Genomic DNA, 23,729 nt, shown 5'->3' on the forward strand with positions numbered 1-23,729 from the left:
CCCTCCAGTAGTGTCTATCCCTAACCCTCCCCCCTAGGGGTGCCTAACCCTAACCTCCCCCCCAAAAAAAACCTAACCCACCACCGCGGCTAACAGTTAAGATGCCCCGGACTTACCTAGTCCGGGCTGGCATCCTTCTGTATTCCAGCGGCAGGATTAAAATAGGCATTGGTATTTCGACACCTATCTTAAGACCCTTGTTGGGCTTCCCACGTCGGGATTTAGAATACCTTAAATGTATTTGTTTAATTTCACCAAGTCTTTAATAAATGATATAATTGGGAAAGTAGGAGCATGACAGCAAGTAACACACTGGTTTCAGCACAGGACGGCCTCATATAAAACAGAACAGGTGCACAGAGATGCTCGTTACGAGTGATTACGCTACTTTCTCAAACGGATGTAAATGGGCGGTGAGTACAGGCAGAGAGCGCCATTGTTTCCAGAGCACATATGCAGCCAAATTGTGTGTGACCCTAAATCAGCCCCTCTGTGTTTTGTAGTCTAAATATGGCTACACACGATAATGGGAGCGTCCAGTCGATTATCGGGTAATTCGCTCGATTATCGTGTAGTGCGTAGACATGATGGACTGCTAAAACGGAGCAGAAATGTCCGGGTATGATTACCGATTGTTTACAATTCCTGACCTATCTCGGCCACCATGTAACAATATCGTGTAGTGTTTGGGCATTCCTGATAACCTGACCATATTTCCACCAATATTTTTTGTTTATGTCATCATCCTTGTACGAAGGCAGATTCACTGTGGGGAACGCTGGCTGCCTGTGCATTGAACCAGTATGTAGCGCTGGTATTGGGAGCTTTCACTAGTAGTAAAATCGTACCATTTATTGGATCGGAAAAAAAATCTCTGTAGTGTGTAGCCAGCTTAAGACTATTCTTGCAGTTTAATTTTCACTAGGATGTTTTGCTGGAGAACATCAAGCTGCAAACTGGTCGATAACCCCTAAGCCCCATGATCTGTGAATATATAGAGAGCGTAATAAGTTCAATATCTATGTTCAATCCATGCCACTGGTTAGGCTAAAAACCAAACTTGTTTAGATTGTAAATAGAGGGTGATCTAAAAACCACAGGCTGTCCTTTAAGTGCAGTCAGACGTCATGTTAATTTGTCCCTGTCATCGCCTTAGGGCAAGCCAAGAATCCTCATTTGTACAACCACAAGGTGTGTCAGACTTTTACTAGTCCCTGCTTCTCCATTTCCTGGCTCATTGCCCATCAGATTCACATAGGCTGCTATAAATGTGTAATCAGCAGATGGTGCTTTCAAAAACAAGCGATTAATTATTCATTCTTGTTTGTATATTTCACAAAACTCATGACCAACTCATCGCCTATTAAATGTTCCATTCTCATTAGGCTCTAGGGAAAACTGTGCTGAAATATTTTACAACAGTCACCTAGAAATTCATTTACAGATCAGAGGATTTTGTACAGTACTCGATTTACTGGCAATTAACAGCCAAATGTTAAAATGAATAAAAAAAACAGTTTCTTTACTTTTGCAAAGTTTTAATAAATCTACCTTTAGTATTATAAGAGGATTAAGCATGACGAAAATAGGATAGATGGCTTATTACTGTATGTCAAATTAGATTTTCAACTTTGCCATGCAAATAACAGATAATTTATGGTACCAGAATAAAACTCCACTGCTAGATAAAATGCTGTCTTTGGTTACATAGATGAAAAGGGAAAATAGTATTTGTGGGATATACTTCTGTAACACAGCTGTGCTTGCGAGATATCTCCATGTATATATACATACATCTACAGATATATGTGTGTGTACAGGAAGCTATAGTGTCATGAGCAGACCCAAAACGTTGCTGTTTCTTGCATCAAATAAAGTGGTTTATGATAAAACTTGGTGTGTCCCTGGCGCTCCTTGAAGCTGTGTGTGTATTAAATAAAGTTTTTCAAAAACTGGCAAGATAGTTTATGTATAAAATATATATAATATTTATTGAGTGTAAAAGTAGCCACTAAAAATCCAATATATCCAAATATAAACACCCAAAAAACTGGCAGTGCACAGCATTTACTTTTTATCAATCTAAAAATCACAAAAGATACAATGGGGGGAATTCAATTAGCCGTGATAATGCTGTAACTTTTTGCGCTGTAAGATTTTCCCCCATTCGCGAACGACTGTCTCTTTATCACGTCTATGCACGCTCACGTTTTTCGCACAATTCAATTCCAAAAGTCGCGAAGCGGCTATTGTCCGATCATTCTTCCTGGTTTTACCCGTGATAAGTATAGGTGAAAATGGGGAAGACTGCCTGTACCCCAAAAAAGGCAAAGTGATATAGGATAACAATATAGAAGTGTATTAGTGGCCCCAATACAAATATTTGGGGTTCTTAAATTGTGTCAAATGGCTGTTTTATGTATAATTCTAAAACAGTCACATAATAGTAGAAAGCAAGTGTATTTTTGCTAAATTAATGTTCTTTTAAATTGGGGGTACATAAAAGTGCCTATAAGTATATATTTGTCTCATTTATAGGCACTTTTAAAAAAAAACTTCAAAATACGCTTCTAACACTCACCTGCCATCTTATAACACCTGTGCCACTCATATAACATCCCATATACCTGTCCTATTTATATAGCACCCCATATACCTGTCCCATTTATATAGCACCCCATATACCTGTCCCATTCATATAGCACCCCATATACCTGTCCCATTCATATAGCACCCCATATACCTGTCCCATTCATATAGCACCCCATATACCTGTCCCATTCATATAGCACCCCATATACCTGTCCCACTCATATAGCACCCCATATACCTGTCCCACTCATATAGCACCCCATATACCTGTCCCACTCATATAACACCCCATATACCTGTCCTATTTATATAGCACCCCATATACCTGTCCCACTCATATAGCACCTCATATACATGTCCCATTTATATAGCACCCCATATACCTGTCCCACTCATATAGCACCCCATATACCTGTCCTATTTATATAGCACCCCATATACCTGTCCTATTTATATAGCACCCCATATACCTGTCCCATTTATATAGCACCCCATATACCTGTCCCATTCATATAGCACCCCATATACCTGTCCCATTCATATAGCACCCCATATACCTGTCCTATTTATATAGCACCCCATATACCTGTCCCACTCATATAGCACCCCATATACCTGTCCCACTCATATAGCACCCCATATACCTGTCCCACTCATATAACACCCCATATACCTGTCCTATTTATATAGCACCCCATATACCTGTCCCACTCATATAGCACCTCATATACATGTCCCATTTATATAGCACCCCATGTACCTGTCCCATTTATATAGCACCCCATATACCTGTCCCATTTATATAGCACCCCATATACCTGTCCCATTCATATAGCACCCCATATACCTGTCCCATTCATATAGCACCCAATATACCTGTCCCATTCATATAGCACCCCATATACCTGTCCTATTTATATAGCACCCCATATACCTGTCCCACTCATATAGCACCCCATATACCTGTCCCACTCATATAGCACCCCATATACCTGTCCCACTCATATAACACCCCATATACCTGTCCTATTTATATAGCACCCCATATACCTGTCCCACTCATATAGCACCTCATATACATGTCCCATTTATATAGCACCCCATGTACCTGTCCCATTTATATAGCACCCCATATACCTGTCCCATTTATATAGCACCCCATATACCTGTCCCATTTATATAGCACCCCATATACCTGTCCCATTTATATAGCACCCCATATACCTGTCCCAGTTATATAGCACCCCATATACCTTTCCCACATCAATTAACCCATTTTCCTGCATTTTGGTCTTTTTCACCCCAAAAATGACATATCATTATTAGCCAAATTAAGCTAATTACATTTTTTTACTAATTAGTCATTAAGAAAGGTGTCCTAGTGGATCTGAACCACGTCCCGACATTTTTACATTGAAATAGGAATTTTCCCAAACTTTTCACCTGCTCAGGAAATTATGAAAACTAATTTGGCAAAATGCATGTCAAAATTGGTGCCCGCGAAAACTGCAGCTAATATGATTACGCAGCGTTTTTCAATCACTGTGCGGCGGTCAGCTCAGCGCATTTGTACTGTAGAGTGTTTTATTCCTGAGGAGGCTAATGTAGTGTGTTTTATCCCTGAGGAGGCCAATGTAGTGTGTTTTATTCCTGTGGAGGCCAATGTAGTGTGTTTTATTCCTGTGGAGGCCAATGTAGTGTGTTTTATTCCTGTGGAGGCCAGTGTAGTGTGTTTTATCCCTGAGGAGGCCAATGTAGAGTGTTTTATCCCTGAGGAGGCCAATGTAGTGTGTTTTATTCATGTGGAGGCCAATGTAGTGTGTTTTATCCCTGAGGAGGCCAATGTAGTGTGTTTTATCCCTGTGGAGGCCAATGTAGTGTGTTTTATTCCTGAGGAGGCCAATGTAGTGTGTTTTATCCCTGTGGAGGCCAATGTAGTGTGTTTTATTCCAGTGGAGGCCAATGTAGTGTGTTTTATTCCTGTGGAGGCCAATGTAGTGTGTTTTATTCCTGTGGAGGCCAATGTAGAGTGTTTTATCCCTGAGGAGGCCAATGTAGTGTGTTTTATCCCTGTGGAGGCCAATGTAGTGTGTTTTATTCCTGTGGAGGCCAATGTAGTGTGTTTTATCCCTGTGGAGGCCAATGTAGTGTGTTTTATTCCTGAGGAGGCCAAAGTAGTGTGTTTTATTCCTGTGGAGGCCAATGTAGTGTGTTTTATTCCTGTGGAGGCCATTATGTGTACATATTTATGCGGAGGCCATTATGTGTATATATTTATGCGGGAGCCATTGTGTATGTTTTTTTATTGGTCACACACACTGCATAGCCGGATAGTGTGCCTTGGAAATTTTAAAATGTTGTGTAGTGTGCCTCGAGTTTAAAAGGTTGAAAATCACTGGGATAACGCAATAAGTATAAATGCGCACGATAAGCTTATCGTGGCTAATTGAATTCCCCCCTATGTATCACTATGATAGCAAAATTAAATCACAGTAGTTAGTCTCAGCCTGTGAGGTCACCGGATGACACCATACGAGGGGGTGACACCTAAATAGCAGTGCTGCTCTTCTATTTTGGTGTCGTCCTCTCGGATGGTGTCAGCGAGCAACAAGCAGCAGTGATAGATGACTATGGCACCTGTGCCGGGAGAGAGGCAGAAGACTGCCCAGCAGCTCCCGGAGCCCTGGGCAAGGCCCCAGCATGACGAGAATGGGGTGTAACATGCTATCACACCGCCAAACCATCATGCATCAGGGGGCTTGGCTTCAATGACACAATTTCACTCCCCTTTTGCGAGCGTACACACACCTTCAGCGCGCAGAGGACTATAGGAGGGGTGATTGGGTGAGTACAGAGCACTGGATGTCACCAACCCCAGTGACGCCACAAGTCTCAACAATCTAAATACAAACAATGGATGTTTTGTATCATTTGGATGATGAAATAGAGTCCGATTCTCAGCACTGAGCCTCAGGCTATGCAGAATAAGCGCTTTAGTTGTGTTGTCTCTTTATGCTTGTGTGCGGGTGGTGTGTAGAGCCTCTAATGTGCTCCCTTACTAAGTCCTTATGTGGGTGTTAGATTCAGTTTTGCAGCAGGCTTTCCCATAAACTGTGTCCCCTTCAGTTAGCACACTAGTTGGATACCTTAAATGTGCTGACAGGCTCATTGCTCACGTCCTGCTTCTGCTCTGCCAGAGCCTCTGATTCCTCTGCTTTGTGAGTGCCGTCCCATTACTGGCATGCTGCTTGTTGGCTCTTCATCCCAAAGCGTTTCTGCCAGGCGGGATGTAGTCAAAAGGTCAACAATAACAAAGTAGACAGTCATAATAGTAGTCGACAGTTCTGATGTCAACAGGTGAAATGTCAACATTGTCAGAATGTCAGCATTAGAGTTAGGCTGCAGGGGGAGGGGGAGGTTAGGGTTAGGCACTAGAGGGAGAGCTAGGGATTGGGGATAGGAGAAAAATACTCACTGAAATGACGGAGGACCATAGCTGTGACCCGTCACAGTCACATGATTACCGGACCCAGATGCCGCGCTGGACTCCTGCAGTTGTTGGGAGCAAGGTAAGTCACCGTTGGGCCACCAGGGACGATTTGTGGACATATCAACATTTCATCAGTGCTTACATGATGAATGTTGACATGGCAAACGTTAACATTATGACCATGTCGAAATGATGACTGTCGACATATACCACACTCCTGCCGAGCCCTGCAGCTTTGTGTTGCAGCACTGGGTGAAGACCGGCTTGTTTCTGGGTTACAGGCTCAGCGGTTCTCAGCTGCTTGTTGGTAGGTTTGTCGGGGTGGATGTGTATGGACCTATGCCTTTCACCATAGCCGGGGCCTCCTTCGGATCATGGGGACAGTATTTCATGCTAGCTTTTAAATAGCAGGCTTGTAACCATGCTAACCAACTTGTTATACCTTTTCTGCTCGTAATTCGGTGCAGGATTATAGGTCGTGATTCAGCAAGGAACACAGTTGCTTATTCGCACACAATCTGGCGATTGTTGCATACTGCGCATGCGTATGTTTCACAATGTCCATGCGCGAACTAGCCACTGTGATAGCAGAGGATACGCAGACCCATGGCAGAGTGATTGGCAGGAAGTGCCGTTTGTGGGTGGTGACGAGGGGTGGTCGGGCGAACGTAGGCGCGCCAGTGCGCTTCAACGGCATTGATGGGGCGTGCATAAATTATCCACTGTGATACCATACGCAGCCTGAGGCCTCATAGCGTGCGCTGAAGTTAGCAATTCCTGAGTGAGGTCTGACCTGCCTTATCTGTGCGTATGGGTCCGATGTTACTCGATGTTACTGATTGTTTCGCTATGTTGCCCAAGTGGATGTGAGTAAGGGGAAGTCTGCGTCCTTATGTCAGGCTGTGATCACAATGTGAATGCAAACATCTACATATCACCACTGATATTAGCAACTGCCTTGCGTGCATATAAGCAGAATAGCGATCCGTAGTGAATGAGGCCCAGAGTTCACATTGCACTGAGTACTGTAACTTATGATTTTATATGACACATATACTGATATACATGAACATGGGACCTTTATGGCAGCAGTTTGGTCCGTTATTTTGTATAAATGTAATTCATACTTATGCCTATAAGATATAGAAGATTACAACTTAATGAAAAGCAACAAAACACTACTTTGACAATGGTTACACATAAAGAAATATGCTTCCTTGTAAACAAAACTTCTCTGGTATTGATTAGATCCATTAATATATGCAGATTACAATGAAATATGTAATTTACAATTATGCCTTTTGAATAAAGAAAATGATTTCTTAATGAACAGCATTAGGATGATTCTGGCATATGTTGGTATATCATTGGGGCATGTGTATTATCAAATAAAGTGCATCATCCAATGAAGACCGGGTGTCAGCTCAGAGTAAAGTACCATCTGGCTACTTCCCGCGATATATATGTGATTTATCACCTCCTCTCCATGGGAATTTTCTTATTCACTATACCCATACATGCCTACCCTCCCGGAATTTGATTTTTCTGGTAACCCCCCCGCACCCCCGGAAGGGTAGGCATTTCTCCCGCATTTCTGCCCACTTCCTAGTGAAGTGGGCAGAATGGGGAGCATTTCCACGGCGATCGCGGGTCTGTGTAGGGGGCAGGGCTAAATGACGTGATTCTTCATGAATCGCATCATTTGGCCCGCCCCCTACTTAAATTTGAGCCAATCGCGGCAATTTACCGTGACGGGGCGGGTCTTAATGACACAAATCGTCAGGCCCCGCCCCCCCATCGCCACCCTCCTGCTTCTCTTACCCGGGCTTCTCCCGGGAAGAGAAAAAAAAAGTAGGCAAGTATGCTCTATACCCATGGAGATGAGGAGATAAAATCATGAATATATAGAGGGAAGAAGCCAGATGGAAACAACTGCTAGTGATGTGTTACATATACAAAGTGATGCTTGTCCTTACTCTGGAGATATTGTTCCAGTAACAGATAGTTGTGATTTGTACAGGTCAGCAGTTACATCAGTCACCCCGCTCAGACTAATGGCTTCTCACTATCAACTGCTAAAGGTCCACCACGAGAACCTGTGCCACAGAGGACGGTGGGTAATAGTATCTACTAGATGGTTAGACAATATCTGTATGGTTTATTACAATGCAATGGTGTGCCAAAATGCACAGTACAAGATACATGCCTATACTGCTCTCTAATACCCCTTTTCCACCTAAATTCCGGGTCTGACCCGGAGTCGGAACAGAGGGCCTGATTCAGAGCCGCTCGTAAGCGGCCGCTCGTTCGCACCGAGCGATGTTTGCGCAACTGCGCATGCGTATGGGTCGTAATGCGCATGCGCCAACTAGTCATTGCGGTCGGAATTCGAGCGCTCGCAAAATAGCGAGTGCCTGCTAATTTGAGTGACAGGAAGAGGCGTTTGTGGGTGGTAACAGGGGAAGGTGCTTGAAAACGGGGAGTGGAGATCCGAACGCAGGCGTGCCAAACGGTCAAAATGGGCGTTTTAAGGGTGTGCATAATTAACAAAGCAGCGTCATCGACCACGTCACTTGGTTGTTTCTTAGCCTGAACTGTTCGCATGATTGCGGTAGGAAAATCCAACCACAAGCACTGCGAGCAGTTCAGACGCCTTTCGATGTACTCGATTAATCAAATAAATAGCGGAGATGATGTAGGATGCGAGCGGCCAGGGGGCGTCTTTACAAAATAGCGAGCGCATGTTTCGTTCGCTCGCTCGCTCAGACATAGAGGCATCAACAGACCGCAAAGAGCAAGCGCTCAATTTAAATAGCCGGCCACTTTTTATGAACGAGCGAGCGCAAATAGCGTCCGGCTCTGAATCAGGCCCAAAGTTCCTATCCGGATCAGACCCGGAATTTTGCCGGCGCCGACTCACACCGCAGTCGGGTCTGCATAGACCCGGCTTTTGCGGAGTGAAAGTGGTCGCTTGGAGATGACGTCATCTCCAAGCGCCACTGAAGCCGGACCAATCGGCCGGCTAGCAGCGCACTCCAGGTCATCATGAGCCGGAGTGCGCTGTTCTCACAGCAGGGTTTCACGGGCTACCCCCGTGTTAAACCCTGCTAGTTACCTGGGTTGGATTGCCGGGTCACTCGACCCGGCGATCCAACTCTCTCCCCTTTTACACCAAGGAGCTGCTCGGGTTAACCCTTCAAAAACCCGGGTTTTAGCTCCGGTATAAAAGGGGTGTAAAAGGGGTTTTAGATGTCTCCACAAAATAGAAGTATGCCTAGGTTTGCATGGTGACCAAAACATTCTGAAGCAGTACTCTGTGTAAAATTCTAAATGACATCAAAATGACATTAAAATATCGATTCTCAGGGTACTTCCTACAGTGGCGTGAAAAAGTTTTGACCCTTCCTGATTTATGCTATTTTTGCATATTTGTCACACTTATTTTTTTCAGATCTTCAAACTAAAACTCAATATAAGACAAAAGACAATCTGAGTAAACACAAAATACAGTTTTTATTGATCATTTAATTTATTGAAGGAAAAAATGTATCCAACACATACAGTGCATTCCTTTTTCTGCTTAAAATTCTACACACAATACCCAATAATGACAACGTGTAAAACATTTTTTTAAGGTTTTTCCAAATTTAAAAAAAAAAAAAAAAAAAAAGAAATCACATGCACATAAGTATTCACAGCCTTTCCCATGAAGCTCAAAATTGAGCTCAGGTGCATCCTGTTTCCACTGATCATCCTTGAGATGTTCCTACAGCTTAATTGGAGTCCACCTGTGGTAAATTCAGTTGATTGGACATGATTTTGAAAGGCACACACCCGTCTATATAAGGTCCCACACTTGACAGTGCATGTCAGAGCTCAAACCAAGCATGAAATCCAAGGAATTGTCTGTAGACGTCCGAGACAGGATTTTCTCGAGGCACAAATCTGGGGAAGGGTACAGAAAAATATCTGCTGCTTTGAAGGTCCCAATGAGCACAGTGGCCACCGTAAATGGAAGAAGTTTGGAACCACCAGGACTCTTCCTAGAGTTGGCCGGCCGTCTAAACTGTGCGATCAGGGGAGAAGGGCCCTAGTCAGGGAGGTGACCAAGAACCTGATGGTCACTCTGTCAGAGCTACAGCATTCCTCTGTGGAGAGAGGAGAACCCAGAAGGACAATCATCTCTGCAACAATCCACCAATCAGGCCTGTATGGTAGAGTGGCCATACGGAAGCCACTCTTTAGTAAAAAGCACATGGCAGCCCGTCTGGACTCGAGTTTGCCAAACTGCACCTGAAGGACTCTCAGACCAACAAAATTCTCTGGTCTTATGAGACAAAGATTGAACTCTTTGGCGTGAATGCCAGGCGTTATGTTTGGAGGAAACCAGGCACCGCTCATCACGAGGCCAATACCATCCCTGTAGTGAAACATGGTGGTAGCAGCATCATGCTGTGGGGATGTTTTTCAGAATTATCTGGCAGAGGGTAGAATTCATGACTCCATCAATTATGGCATATTGCCCAGATCCTGAAGCAGCAAATCATCCCCACACTACCACCTCCATGTGTGACTGTTGATATTATGTTCTTATTGTGGAATGCTGTGTTAGCTTTATGCCAGATGTAACGGGACCCATGTCTTCCAAAGAGTTAAATTTTTGACAGTCCATAGAACATTAGCCCAAAAGGCTTGGGGGTTGTCAATGTGTTTTTAGCAAATGTTAGACAAGCCTTTATATTCCTCTTGGTTAGCAGGGGTTTTCACCTTGCACCTCTCCCATTGGATACCATTTTTGTGCAGTCTCTTTCTTATGGTGGAATCATAAACACTGACATTAACTGATGCTTACAAGGCCTGTAGTTCCTTATATGTTTGTCTGGGTTCTTTTGTGACTTCCTGGATGAGTCATTAATACGCTCTTGGAAGCACTTTGGTAGGCTGGACACTCTTGGGAATATTTTCCACATGTTTTTCCATTTTGAGATAATAACTCTCACTATGGTTTGCTGGAATTCCAGAGCACTAAATTAAACTTTCTTTCTCATCTCTTCTGGAATATCTTTTGATGGCGGCACACTGTGCTGCTTATTGAGACCTTTCAGGCAGCATCACATTGCTGGAAAGGGTCTATTTTAGTGATGTTTAAATTCAACAGGGTTGGCAGTAATAAAAAAAAACCTGGTAATGTATGGGAGCAAATGACAGTCGATCATATGGTTTTAAACACTGAAAAAAGGACAAAAAAAATGTTCAAATTGGTTAAAATTTGTGTGTTTTAACTAATTTGTCTGAACAACCATTTTTGGAAATTTTCCAGTGTTTATGAGCAAATGGACGATTGTCATTTGCTCCCATACATTACCAGGTTTTCATTCCAGCCAGCCAGATTGGACAGATACCTGACAGATAATTGTATGGTGGATGCACAGCTTTACTCTTTAGTGATAATCACCAGTGTTACTCTTCAGTGATAATCACCAATGCAATTCACTAGTGTTATTCTTCAGTGACATTCTTCAGTGATACTCTACCAATAGATCTACAATATCACCAACATCGGTTCTCACCGATATTCTCCAGGACTTTCAACATCGGTTCTCACCAATATTCTCCAGGACATTCAACATCGGTTCTCACCGATATTCTTCAACATCGGCTCTCACTGATAATCTACAGGACATTTCCCAGTGATAATCTCTACGTGACACTTCTCCAGTGATGTTCTCTACATGATATTCTCTATGACTGTGATATTCTCTACGTGATATTTTCTATGTGATATTATTCTGTACGTGACATTATCCAGTGATATTCTCTGTGACATTCTCCAGTGATATTCTTACCGACACTCTCCAGTGTTATTAGCATCAAACACCACCGATATTCTCCTGTGTGCTACCGATACTCTCCAGTGTTCCCTGTTTCAGTCACTACTAACACCCTCTAGTGTTTATCTGCTGCCTCCCCACCAAGTTCCCTCGACTCCCAGTTCCCGGACTGGAATCTCACGGCCCAGGTTGTGACTCTAGTCCATCGACTGAAGAACCCCAGAGCCAGGTCATGTCAGAGGCCTTACAATAGACAATTACATGGCCCAGAGTGGGTCCTGGTATCATGCAGTATAGGGACCACCACTATCAGAGAAGCCGTGAAGTTGGCCTGGTGGCTTACCACGTATTTGCAAATGCATGAAACAAATATCTCTGAATTTCTATTGTTTTCAAGTATTGTTGTAGGTACAATATAGTGTGCTGGGGGACAACCCCCTTTCTGTTTATTTACTTTTCTGTTTAGTATGACCCCTCCCTTTCATGCACCTGAAGAGTATTGCCAAATTTATTTGATCAGCTTCCACTTTGTTTTGTTTGTTAGCAGCAATCAAGCCTGATTGTGTCTAGTGTAATTGAACCCAATTTAATTAAGTTTGTTTCATTGGTTGAATGAGTAAAGCTGGGTACACCACCTTTGCGATCAGCGGCTGATCAAGTAAAACTCCCGATCAGCCGTGCAGTGTGTCCCCAGTGAGACCCCCTGTCATCACCCTGCGAGCACCGTACATATTGTGCAGACGTAGCTCAGTGTGTATCGGCTTCTATGGGATCAGGAGGTCAGGCTGACAAATATTATACAGCACATAACATGCGACCTCCTGACCCCGACCATTGCAGGGGCATTATAAGCTGTTATTCGGCTAACGCTCCTGCAACTGTCCTGCATATACACCTATGCAATCGTCAGCCTGATCACCCGTTATCAGGTGATTGGGCCGATGATTGTATAGGTGTGTACCCAGCTTTACTAAGGGAGCAATTACTATTTCACACAAGGTCAGTTGGTGTTGGATTACTCTTTTCCTTACATGAAATATTCATTAAAAAACTGTATTTTGTGTTTACTCAGGTTCTCTTTGTCATATTCAATTTTGTTTAAAGATCTGAAACAATTGTGACAAATTAGGAGAAATACAAGAAATCAGGAAGGGAGCCAATGCTTTTTATGCCAATGTATAATGCTTGGATTAGCCTCACACCTGATCTATATGAATCATGAGACTGAGGGGATGGCAAGACTTTCTTTAATAGATGTGGCACGTGTGTATATGAACCTGTGAGCCTGGAGATAGGCTGCAATGTGCAAAATGCATCTCATTAAAAGTACAGGACCAGATTTCTGCCAACTCTGAGCTGGTCTAAAAGTCTAGTCCTTTAGCAGAAATAGGCTGTGCCCCTTTGCACAGTAAGGAATTGTGCCCTTTCCATACCTTTATTTTATTTCAATCATCTTTTTCCACAAATTTAAGTCTCATTTTTGCACTCTTCCATAAAACTATTTACATTGGTACACCTATTCTGTACCCAGCAAGTAATGCCCTCATACCAGCCAACTCTATTCATCAGCTGGTTCAAACGCCACCATTTTACTCTACAAACCCAAATGGTTAGGAGGAAATCTAAGTACATCTGCTCATATCTAATCACAGCACCTCTAAATAGGATTTTGGACTTTCTCTGTTACGTGCTCCATAAATGACCTCCAGTTATTACATGTAAGTGCAGTGCTTCCCAAACTTGAATCACGGTGCCTTAGAGTATCAGCGTTTTTGTCAAGACATTAGGTAAAAGGTATCCCGACAGCCACATCCCGACATGGGACTAAAGATAGGCGTTGAAATCCCGACACCTATCATTAGCCCCACTACTAAATGCCGACACCTGGCTTACCGAATGAAGGTAAGCCGGGTCTTAGCGTGTAGCCATGGGGGGGGGTTAGGGATAGGAACCCCCCCAGGAGGGTTAGGGTGCGGGGAGGGGGAGTTAGGTTTAGGCACTAACGGGGGGAGGTTAGGGTTAGGCACTAATGGGGGAGGTTAGGGTTAGGCACCCCTAAGGGAGTGTTAGAGGGGGAGCGGGGAGGGTTAGGGTAGTTACCCCATGGTGTCGAGATTTCGACCCGTCTGCCTGCCGCTGACGGTATTTGATCCGGTAGCTAAACAGCTGCCGGCATTACAAACCGATTCCGTTTAGTTATGTGGTGGTGGACAGGGTTGTGTTTCTGTTTGCCCACATGTTTTATGATTGGCATCCACCAGCACTGGTTTTGCCTATCACATTGACTACAAAATATTGATTTGGCCCTGAACCACCATGGCACTCATTTCAGGAATCACTGAGTTAACAAATAGTCTGGTCAAACCCTATTGGATAACATTTCATTTAGATCTCTTTGAAACCCACAAACTGTAGTGTTTGGGGATGTTGGTTATCCAAAATATTTTTCTATGTGAAATAAATTAGAGCACGGTTAAATGTTTTACATTACATAATACGCAACATATTTACAAAATACTGATGAAGTGAAACACATTGTGCAGCTTATTGATTATCAGTGCGACTCTTCGATGTGTGTGTAGCTGGGAGTGATTATCAGTGCGACTCTTCGATGTGTGTGCAGCTGGGAGTGACTATCAGTGCGACTCTTCGATCTGTGTGTAGCTGGGAGTGATTATCAGTGCGACTCTTCGATGTGTGTGTAGCTGGGAGTGATTATCAGTGCGACTCTTCGATGTGTGTGCAGCTGGGAGTGACTATCAGTGCGACTCTTCGATCTGTGTGTAGCTGGGAGTGATTATCAGTGCGACTCTTCGATGTGTGTGTAGCTGGGAGTGATTATCAGTGCGACTCTTCGATGTGTGTGTAGCTGGGAGTGATTATCAGTGCGACTCTTCGATGTGTGTGTAGCTGGGAGTGACTATCAGTCTCTGCTATATTCCAGATCATTTCCAGGGGAGAGTGCAGGATTTTGGGAGGTTCCAAATATAAAAATCAATGCTAGGGGCAAATATGGGCTTTTCATAAGACAAACTGATTTATGCTCAGGGTGTCCTCACATTTTACAAATACAAGTAATATATATGTGTGTGAATCAAAATACATTTTACAGAAAAGATATGGTTTGAATGGAAAGTCTGTGTATCTTTTATGGTTCCAGGAATCTGTACTTCCCTCTAAACATGTTAGTTTTTTTTTTTTTTTTTTTAATAAAGGTGTAACACGGCCCCAATGTGCAGTGCTCCAGGTACCATGGGATGTGACATGTCATTGCTTGGCCGTGGGATTATAGCTTGGAGTCACTGTTAACCAGTTAGGTGCCTAGGCCTTTATAGTAGTAAACCAGTGACCGGTTATTGTCCTTTTAAATAACTGGATTACATTAAAAAAACATCTAAATATATATATATATATATATAGATATATATATATATATATATATATGTGTGTGTGTAAAAATTACTTTGAAAAAAGACTAACCCTTTACAGTAGGTGAGCCTACCCTTTACATATATCCTCTTTCTGTTGCTGGTCAGGCTAATGATCTGCAGTTGGTTCGTGATGCTCTGCGCAGTCTAAGAAACAGCTTTAGTGGTCACGACCCTCAGCACCACACTATAGACAGCCTGGAACAAGGGATTGCCAGCTTGATGGACAGGCTGCACGCCATTGAAAACCAGAGGAGGCAAGACAGAAAGGTAAGCATCTCAATGTTTTGTTGGTGGCACTCGCATATGTTTGGCAGGCATTGGTGATAAACCAAACAATGATAGATTAGATCAGGGGTGGCCAACCCGCAGCTCTCACATGAGGCTCTTCTGAGCTTCTAATGCGGCTCGCGGCTCGGCAGACTGCCATTGCTACTGAGAACGCTGGCCTCTAAAGCCATCAGAGGCTAAAGAAGCCTCTGATCGCTTCAGAGGCCAGCGTTCTCAGTAATGCAGTGCGCGGATGACGTCATGACGTCACCCGCGATGTGAGGAGCCCGCGTTTCTGCTGGAGCCAGTTAGAACCAGCAGGCGGCGGAAGCAGCGACGGCGCGGCGGGACTCGGGAGCCCTGACGTCGTGGAGCGGTGCCATCTCGAAGGTAAGTTTCTTCATGGGGGGGGGAGCTAGTGCTGAGGGAACGACTACAGGGAAAATTGCAGGAGGGGAACAGCTTAATGGGCACAACTACAGGGGACAGTGCAGAAGGGGAGCAACTACTGGGGGGGCATTGCTTAATGGGCACAGCTACAGGGGGCATTGCAGAAGGGGCAACTACTGGGGGGCATTGCAGAAGGGCAACTACTGGGGGCATTGCATAATGGGCACAACTACAGGGGCATTGCAGAAGGGGCACAACTACTGGGGGGGCATTGTGTAATAGGCACAGCTAAAGGGGGCACTGCAGAAAGGGCACAACTACTGGGGGCATTGCATAAGGGCCACAACTGTTGGGGGCATTGATTAATAGGCACAACTACATGAGGGCACTGCATATGGGGTACAACTACAGGGGGCATTGCAGAAGGAGCAAAACTACAGAGGGCATTGCATAATGGGCACAGCTACAGGGGGCATTGCAGAAGGAGCACAACTACAGAGGGCATTGCATAATGGGCACAGCTACAGGGGGCATTGCATAAGGGCCACAACTACTGGGGGCATCGCTTAATAGGCACAACTACAGGAGGGCAATGCATATGAGGCACAACTCCAGGGGGCACAGCATAATGGGCACTGGCATTCTCAATGTATTTTATGTGGTTCTGGATTTCAATATGTGAATGTGACTATTCCAATGTTCTCTATGTTGCTCTGGCTTTTTCTTTCACTTCAACAGTGAAAAATGTATATTGGGAAGATTATGTAAAATGTTTATTTTCAATGTCCTGGGCTCACCTCCAGCGTGACAAAAAACGGGTGTGTGACACAAGGTCATGCTCCTGTAAATGTCATACCAATGGCATGCGCACAACAATGGGGCGTGGCCCTTCGGCACACGCATGCTATCGGCTCTTTCGATTGACTACATATCTTTTTTGGCTCATTGCCTCCGACTGGTTGGCCACCCCTGGATTAGATAGAGACAGACAGACAGACTCGGAAAGAATAGGCAGTGCTCAGAGACTTATGCTTGGAATTAATGTATTGTGCAATAAGCAGCCAACATGTCAGGGCTCACACGTCCTTTTATCATGCAAGTCCTGAACCTTTGGCTGCTTGTTACACAATACATCACATAAGCCTCTGAGTGCTGCCTATTCTTTCCAAGTCTGTATTATCTGTGAAGAGCAGCATTATACAAGTTAAAGTGAGAGTGCCACACTACTACTATCTATGGAATACCCACTTCTGCCTGGTGCTCCCTGATGTATGTTCAGAGACCTGAGTGTGCGGGATGCCATGACCAGTGCCCCCTCTGCCTGCACCATAGGAAAATGCATGATCAGGGACACCCCTCCGGGAACCCAGGTCTCCCCTTCCCTGCCTTTCGTACCCGGGTCCCTACCATTGTCTCAGTGGCTCTGTGCATATAATCAGCATATATTACTGGTAGATGTGTATACACTAACCAGGCATTATAGTCCCTTTCACAATGATGGAGTCATAAATACAAGTGATAACCGATGTGATGATTTCAGCATATTCTGCTATTAACCGTTCCAGACTCATCTATGTATATTAATCATTTGCACCTATTTTCTCATATAGACAAGAGGAAGGATGTCTGGAAATAAAGAATTAAATGAATACAGGGACTCCTGGCCTCCTAACTCTAGTAAGTACAATATGAGTGAGATTTCATAAATGGTCTTTTGTAATTTGTATGTAGATTACAAATCACTATTTTTTACATACAACCAAATGATATGCACAAACATTATATAAAACATTATAAAAATGTTTTATTTGTTAAAATGCAGAATGGAACCTTCTCTATCTACATCCATTTTAGGGCCGTATTCAATTTGGAGAGAATAGCCAAAATCGGCGAAAAAGTTTCACCGATTACGTAATTTCGCCAGGCGGAAAAGTATCGCCGTATTCAATTTGAAAGACTTTCCGCCTTGGCAGAAAGTCAATGCAGTGTAATAGGCGAAAAAGTTTCGCCTATGAATAGCAGGCGGAAAAAAGTGCAGAACTGGAGTTTTGGGGTGCAACGTTGCGGGAACCCCCGTGCAGCCTTCAGACGGCCCCCCAAAGGTAAACTGCGTCAAAATTTTTTAAAAAAATAGTTAAGAACACCCAAAAAAAATCACTTTGATATTGGGAGTGAAAAAAAAAAACGTTGGGTGACAAAGTTAAAAACTAGCGAACTAGACTCCAGGGGGTCCACTAAATATGCCCCAGGTGTTTTTTTCATTGCAGGGGCTTGCGACAGGTGTTTTTTTTCACTATTTTTAAAATTTTACTTTAGCAACTTTAAAATATGCTGGCCCCCATTTTCAAGTACCCCAAAATTTGGTGGGATAACTTATTTTCATCAAAAAAACCTCCTGAATACTATTCTTCACCACTTATACAAAAACGCTATTTAGCAGCTATTGAGCCCGTTTAAAAGCAACAAATACCTTCAGCAAGCCAAATCGGGGGGTACCATAGTGAACCCCCATGTCAGAGCATCTTTTGGGGGATCTCAGGCTGATTTCCCCAAATCTGACAGGACTTTCCACTTGTTTCAGTTTCGCCGGGTCCCGTTTTCGCGTACTGTCAAATTGAATACGGGGATGCGCGCGATACTTTTCCGTTTGCAAAACAGGCGATGTAGGCGAAAAGTCTGGGAGGCGAAAAACTATCGCGGAGCGAAACATTGAATACGGGCCGTAGTTTGTTATAGATGAGTATAATGTTTGTGTGCCCCCTAGTGGATGTTCATTATAAGCACAGCTTATGTATGTTTTTCACATAATTGTAATTTAACAAGTATCGATAACATGAATAAATAGAATTTTGTTACATTACAATAATCCAGATAACAATTAAAATTATGAAACGTGTACTCACATTGACTGTGTTGTGCAGGTTCTCTTTGTAATAGAGCTGACATATTACAAATAGCTCTGAATGGTAAGGATTGGTATGATTTCACGGTATGTATCTGTTGGTGATGGTACTTTAATCTGTCCTGTTGTGTTTCTTTGCAGAAATACCCCATTCACAGAGTGCCCCTGTAATGGGAAACAGTAATTCCTGCACCAAAGTGCTGTATTTTACTGATCGCTCGCTAACACCTTTTATGGTCAACATACCAAAGAGGTAAAACTCATTTATTGGCTCTGATTATTGTCATGATTAGATATGGTTTCCAGGCATCCATGTTTTCCAGGGACAGTCCAAGTGATGGGCATTCAGTCCCCATGGCATCAGCGAGCCATTTGTGCCATACATCCTGATAGTGACTGGTGTGCTTTATACAGGAGTATGGCAGTGGCAATGAATTGCAATCTTCTTACTCTGCTATATGTATGGGTACACTCTGAGTACACTGTAATGATGATTAGTAAATACCAAGGTGACAATTTAATGAGATGTGTCTTAGGGGTTTTAAATAAGGATTGTTTCAAGATTAGCCGCCATGTTATGTGCAGATGTTTATTTCTGATGGTGAAATTATGTTTCAAAATCTGGAAACTTTATCGCTACATGGCTTTCACATAACACTGACACTAGTTACAACAGGCCTGATTCAGAAATGGACGCTTTGTACAGCGCAGCTATGCTAATGCCTGCAGGAGGCGTCTGAAGGTAAAAGACTCCTCCTGCCGGCATCTCAGATCCTAGGCCTGCGTCCGAAGAAGCAGGATCAGCTCTACATCACGACCGTCAGTTTGCAGCTTCGGCTGTCTGAGAAAGCCTAAGCTTATATGTGTAGGGAGGGGGAAATTGGAGAATACCATTGCACAGGAGATGAAAAATCAAGATGTCACTTATATTCAGGTTAGGGAGTGCTCCTTGGAATATACAGAGACAGAAAATATATTAAATAATTAACACTAATCATGTGTATAATTTTTTGCAGCATTGAATGAGATGGAATATAGGAATGAGTAATATGGATAACAGTCATTTATCACAGAGATCTTATTGTTACTACATCCCGCAGGTTAGGGGAGGTTACACTGAGGGATTTCAAGATAGCCATTGACAGAGAAGGAAACCACAGGTACCATTTCAAGTCCCTAGATCCAGAATTTGGAACTGTCAAAGAAGAGGTAGGTAAACTGAGGGCTTTACCTCTGTCACTATCTGAGATCAATGAAGTTAGATTGCAGTAACCTTCTGTATGGAAACTTCCATATAGGTTGTTGTAACAGCCTCATGCTGTATCTTATACTAGTTACCAGTGCTGCTACTACTGTAACGTTATGTCCTGGTTATAATGACTGCCTCTGTCTTTTCCCGTCCTCACAGGTCTTTCATGATGACGACCTCATTCCAGGCTGGGAGGGCAAAATAGTGGCCTGGGTGGAAGAAGATCACGGAAGTACCTGAATAAAATCCCTCCCTTTATGAGGGGAACTCTTAACTTCTTGAAGGAAGAAAAGACAAATGACGAACTCATCGTATGGATGTGGAAATAGTTCTCATGCTGCCAAAAGAGGTCCCTGTGGGCACCACAAACACTTACAACTTTGTTTTATACTGTACAAGAAAGAGCGAGGAACGGATAGCAGAAATTGCTCCATCACATTCCGAGAATTTACAGCACGTTCAAGAGCAGCCTTCTGTATGTTGCAGCTTACGAAGTAGCCGGTCCGTGATGTATGGGTATCACAGGCTGCTTGATGTGTACATATTCCAGTGGAGAAATATTAGTTTTTTGTAGGAGTAAATTGATGTACAGCTTTGGGAGTGTCTCCACTTCTATACTGAGTTGGCACATATCAGATTTCTAATATTGATAATATTTTTGATAAGAATATACCCTGTGGACATCCTTATTAGTTTACGCTAACCTAACATATTGATGCCACAACAGGAGCCATTTTGCTGCAGAGTATAATTCCCTGTTTTGCTATGGATAGTGATAAAGGTTTACACTCAATCAGCCAGAGCCCACATACCGTAAGATAGAAGTGTCCGAAATATTACAGCTTCAGTAGGGAAGGAAGGTAAGCCTTTGCTGATAGTAGAAAGTAGCCTATTCACTAAAAAGCTATGTTATTAAAAGCTGTTTATTAATCACACTGGCCTAAGTATCAGTCATGTAGGATAGGGTAAGCAAGGTGTGGCTCTCCCGCTGCTGTGGGACTATACATCCCAGCATTCCCTGCCATAGTTTTAGAATGCTCTAACAGCAAAACTATGGCAGAGCATGATGGATGTGTAGTTGCCACACATTCCCTACCTCTGATGTAGGAGGTGGTGTTATATACAGCTATAGGGTTTTGTTTTACTTTAAAAATAATTTTATTAAACAAATTCTATTACCAATAATAGTATGGTCCTGTGAGATATTCCCCTGGTGTCCCCCAATTCACTGTATTTAGCAGTATCCCAGAACTTATATATAGCCAAGAGCTCTGTCGCTCACCTCTGATAGGGGAAGTTATTTAGTCAAATTGATTTTGAAGGATGAAATCCTCTTTAAAGACTTTTTATGTCTAGACCCACAGTCTAAGAACCCCTACTAAATGGGGGAGATGGAAGCTGCCAGGAAATTGCATTTAATAATTTGGTTGGGTGAGCAATGATTTCCTGTTACCGTACTAACCATTTATCTGTCATATATTACTTACTGTAGTGGAATCAGGTTTATAATAGCCAGTAGGGTGTGAAATGCGTAGGTTTACAGGAGGATGAACGGATGCTTAATTTGCTCCCCCATTACCTATTGCTGCACTATTCAGTGCTTTACATGGAGCCTGTGCACACTGGAAACATTTAGGTGCCCCTCATGGATGCTGGTATCTGCGGTATGTATCATTGTACACACTGCTTTATTACATATCCCCATAGAACTGCATTCATACATTTCATGTCATGGTATTCTATGACATTACAGTTAAAATTTGGCCGCTTGTTGTGAAGCGTCTTCAGGGAGAACTTTATATCCATGTACAGTAAAGTAGTTTCAGAGGTCTCTCTGTTTGTAAAACTCCCCTCAGCTCAGTTGGTTAGGGTATATTGTATTTAGCCAACAATGGATGCCCAATATTTCCTTGCAGCTATGGCACTCTCACATTTCCAGCCTGTAGGGTTCATGCAGACAAGCATCATATGTAAGGATCCAGAAGATGGTCTGAAATAGCATAGTCCTGCATTCCTGTGTACTGTGGAGCACATGTATAGTATGGCGTATACTCAGCAGAGTACAGCAGAGATGGTCTTAGCTTTGCACCTCTGTGCATAGATGGTCTGATGGTCTCACGTCAGCTTCCATGCTTTCCCTACACTCACTACAGACACTTCCGCAAAGCTAGTGTTACGCAGTGCGAATGGCACCACCAACCACTTTAAAATGCTGCTTTCTGCTTTCATTCAATTAAACTTTTCAGTTTAAATTATTTTAAACTGAAAAGTTTAAAATATTATGTGGTTTATCCTAATTTATGGCTTAAAATAGTCATGACCAGTTCCAGAGGTGGGGCTGCAGCGTATGCCAAGATTCTAATAGGGGAACCACACCAACTGCCACCCCAAACGCTTTCAAACATCACCGGCCGGGGCTCGCTGGCAGTTGGGGTGGCAGTTGGTGTGGCTCCCCTAATTGAATCTTGGTCTGCGCTGCAGCCCCACCACTGGAGCCACCATTGGTCATGGCATATAAGGACTGTCTAAATTGTAAGTGACATTTCCATTTGGCAAAAGGCAACTAGAAATGCACCTCAACACTAGGTTCAACAGCGCGCAAACAGATCCTCCGCCTATGCCGCCATCTTACTGCGTAACCGTGCGCTTTGATGGAGATCATGACACAGGGGCAGATAGAGGAGTGCAGCACTACTAAAGCTTTTGCCTTAGTTGCTTCACGATTTTGCTTTCATTTTGTATTTTGTGTGTTAATGGCACCATCAAATGGCTTTACCATCTGAAAGATACTTGTCTGCTATTATTATTATTATTAATAATGTATTGCTCTACCCACAAACACACACCCTAACATTGTAGGAGGAAATTAGCCTGGTGTAAACCACATTAACATGAGAAGAACATACAAACCCCACATAGATTGGAACCCACAGCCCCACCCTGTCAGGTAGCAATGCCAACCATTGTGCCGCCATGTCATCCTTATCCCGACTACCTCATGTTTTCTTCTGCCTGCTGCTATAATCATTACATGACATTTAGTGGAAGTCCTGTAAATTAAGTGTTCACCAAACCACTTCATAAAATGTGTCTCCAAACTGCTGCTATGAAATCCTGCTATACCTCACCTCACCTTCTTCTTTCCATGGCGGTCATTTACTAAAGTATTATAGTCCAGAATTGTAAATAATACATCGGAAATACTGAACAATAAATTAATGTTATGAACAGGTTGTATTAAAGGCTAATTCTTAGTAAAAAACTTTTCTTCCTCTCTCATGGATGGGCCCATATGTAATAGGGTGAGATTTGCTGGTCCCGATGTGATTTTGGTGAGCTAGCCGCTAGATTAAAAGCGTCAATTAGATTTAAACCAGGTTCTTTTTATTTTAAAATGACTGCTTTAAATCAAACAGCTATCTTGCTGAAATCATTCTGGGACCAGCAAATTGCAGCCTATTACATATGGGAGAAGGGGCCTGATTCAGAGCGGTTGGCTCGCGCTGTGCGTTCGCAAGCGGCCCGATGTTCTGCGTACGTGCATGCGCACGCTTCATTCTGCGCGTGCACGAACTAC

General features: G+C 43.2%; 1 protein-coding gene across 3 annotated transcripts in view; it reads left to right on the forward strand.

Moving 5' to 3' along the window:
* The window catches only part of DIXDC1 (DIX domain containing 1), an 89,116-nt gene extending 66,586 nt beyond the window's left edge, over positions 1-22,530 (forward strand). For 2 of the 3 annotated variants that reach the window (XM_088481376.1, XM_088481377.1), the window contains exons 10-15: positions 8,103-8,195; positions 15,450-15,611; positions 17,612-17,678; positions 19,045-19,156; positions 20,004-20,112; positions 20,312-22,530. In XM_088481376.1, the coding sequence (XP_088337502.1) occupies positions 8,103-8,195; positions 15,450-15,611; positions 17,612-17,678; positions 19,045-19,156; positions 20,004-20,112; positions 20,312-20,392 (624 nt within the window). In that variant the 3' untranslated portion in view covers positions 20,393-22,530. The remainder of the gene's footprint in view (positions 1-8,102; positions 8,196-15,449; positions 15,612-17,611; positions 17,679-19,044; positions 19,157-20,003; positions 20,113-20,311) is intronic. The other variant, XM_088481378.1, reaches the window with a different exon arrangement.
* The last annotated feature ends 1,199 nt before the right edge of the window (positions 22,531-23,729 follow it).

Source organism: Taudactylus pleione, unplaced genomic scaffold (genome assembly GCF_031769625.1).
Source record: "Taudactylus pleione unplaced genomic scaffold, aTauple2 ptg000270l, whole genome shotgun sequence".
Taxonomy (NCBI): domain Eukaryota; kingdom Metazoa; phylum Chordata; class Amphibia; order Anura; family Myobatrachidae; genus Taudactylus; species Taudactylus pleione.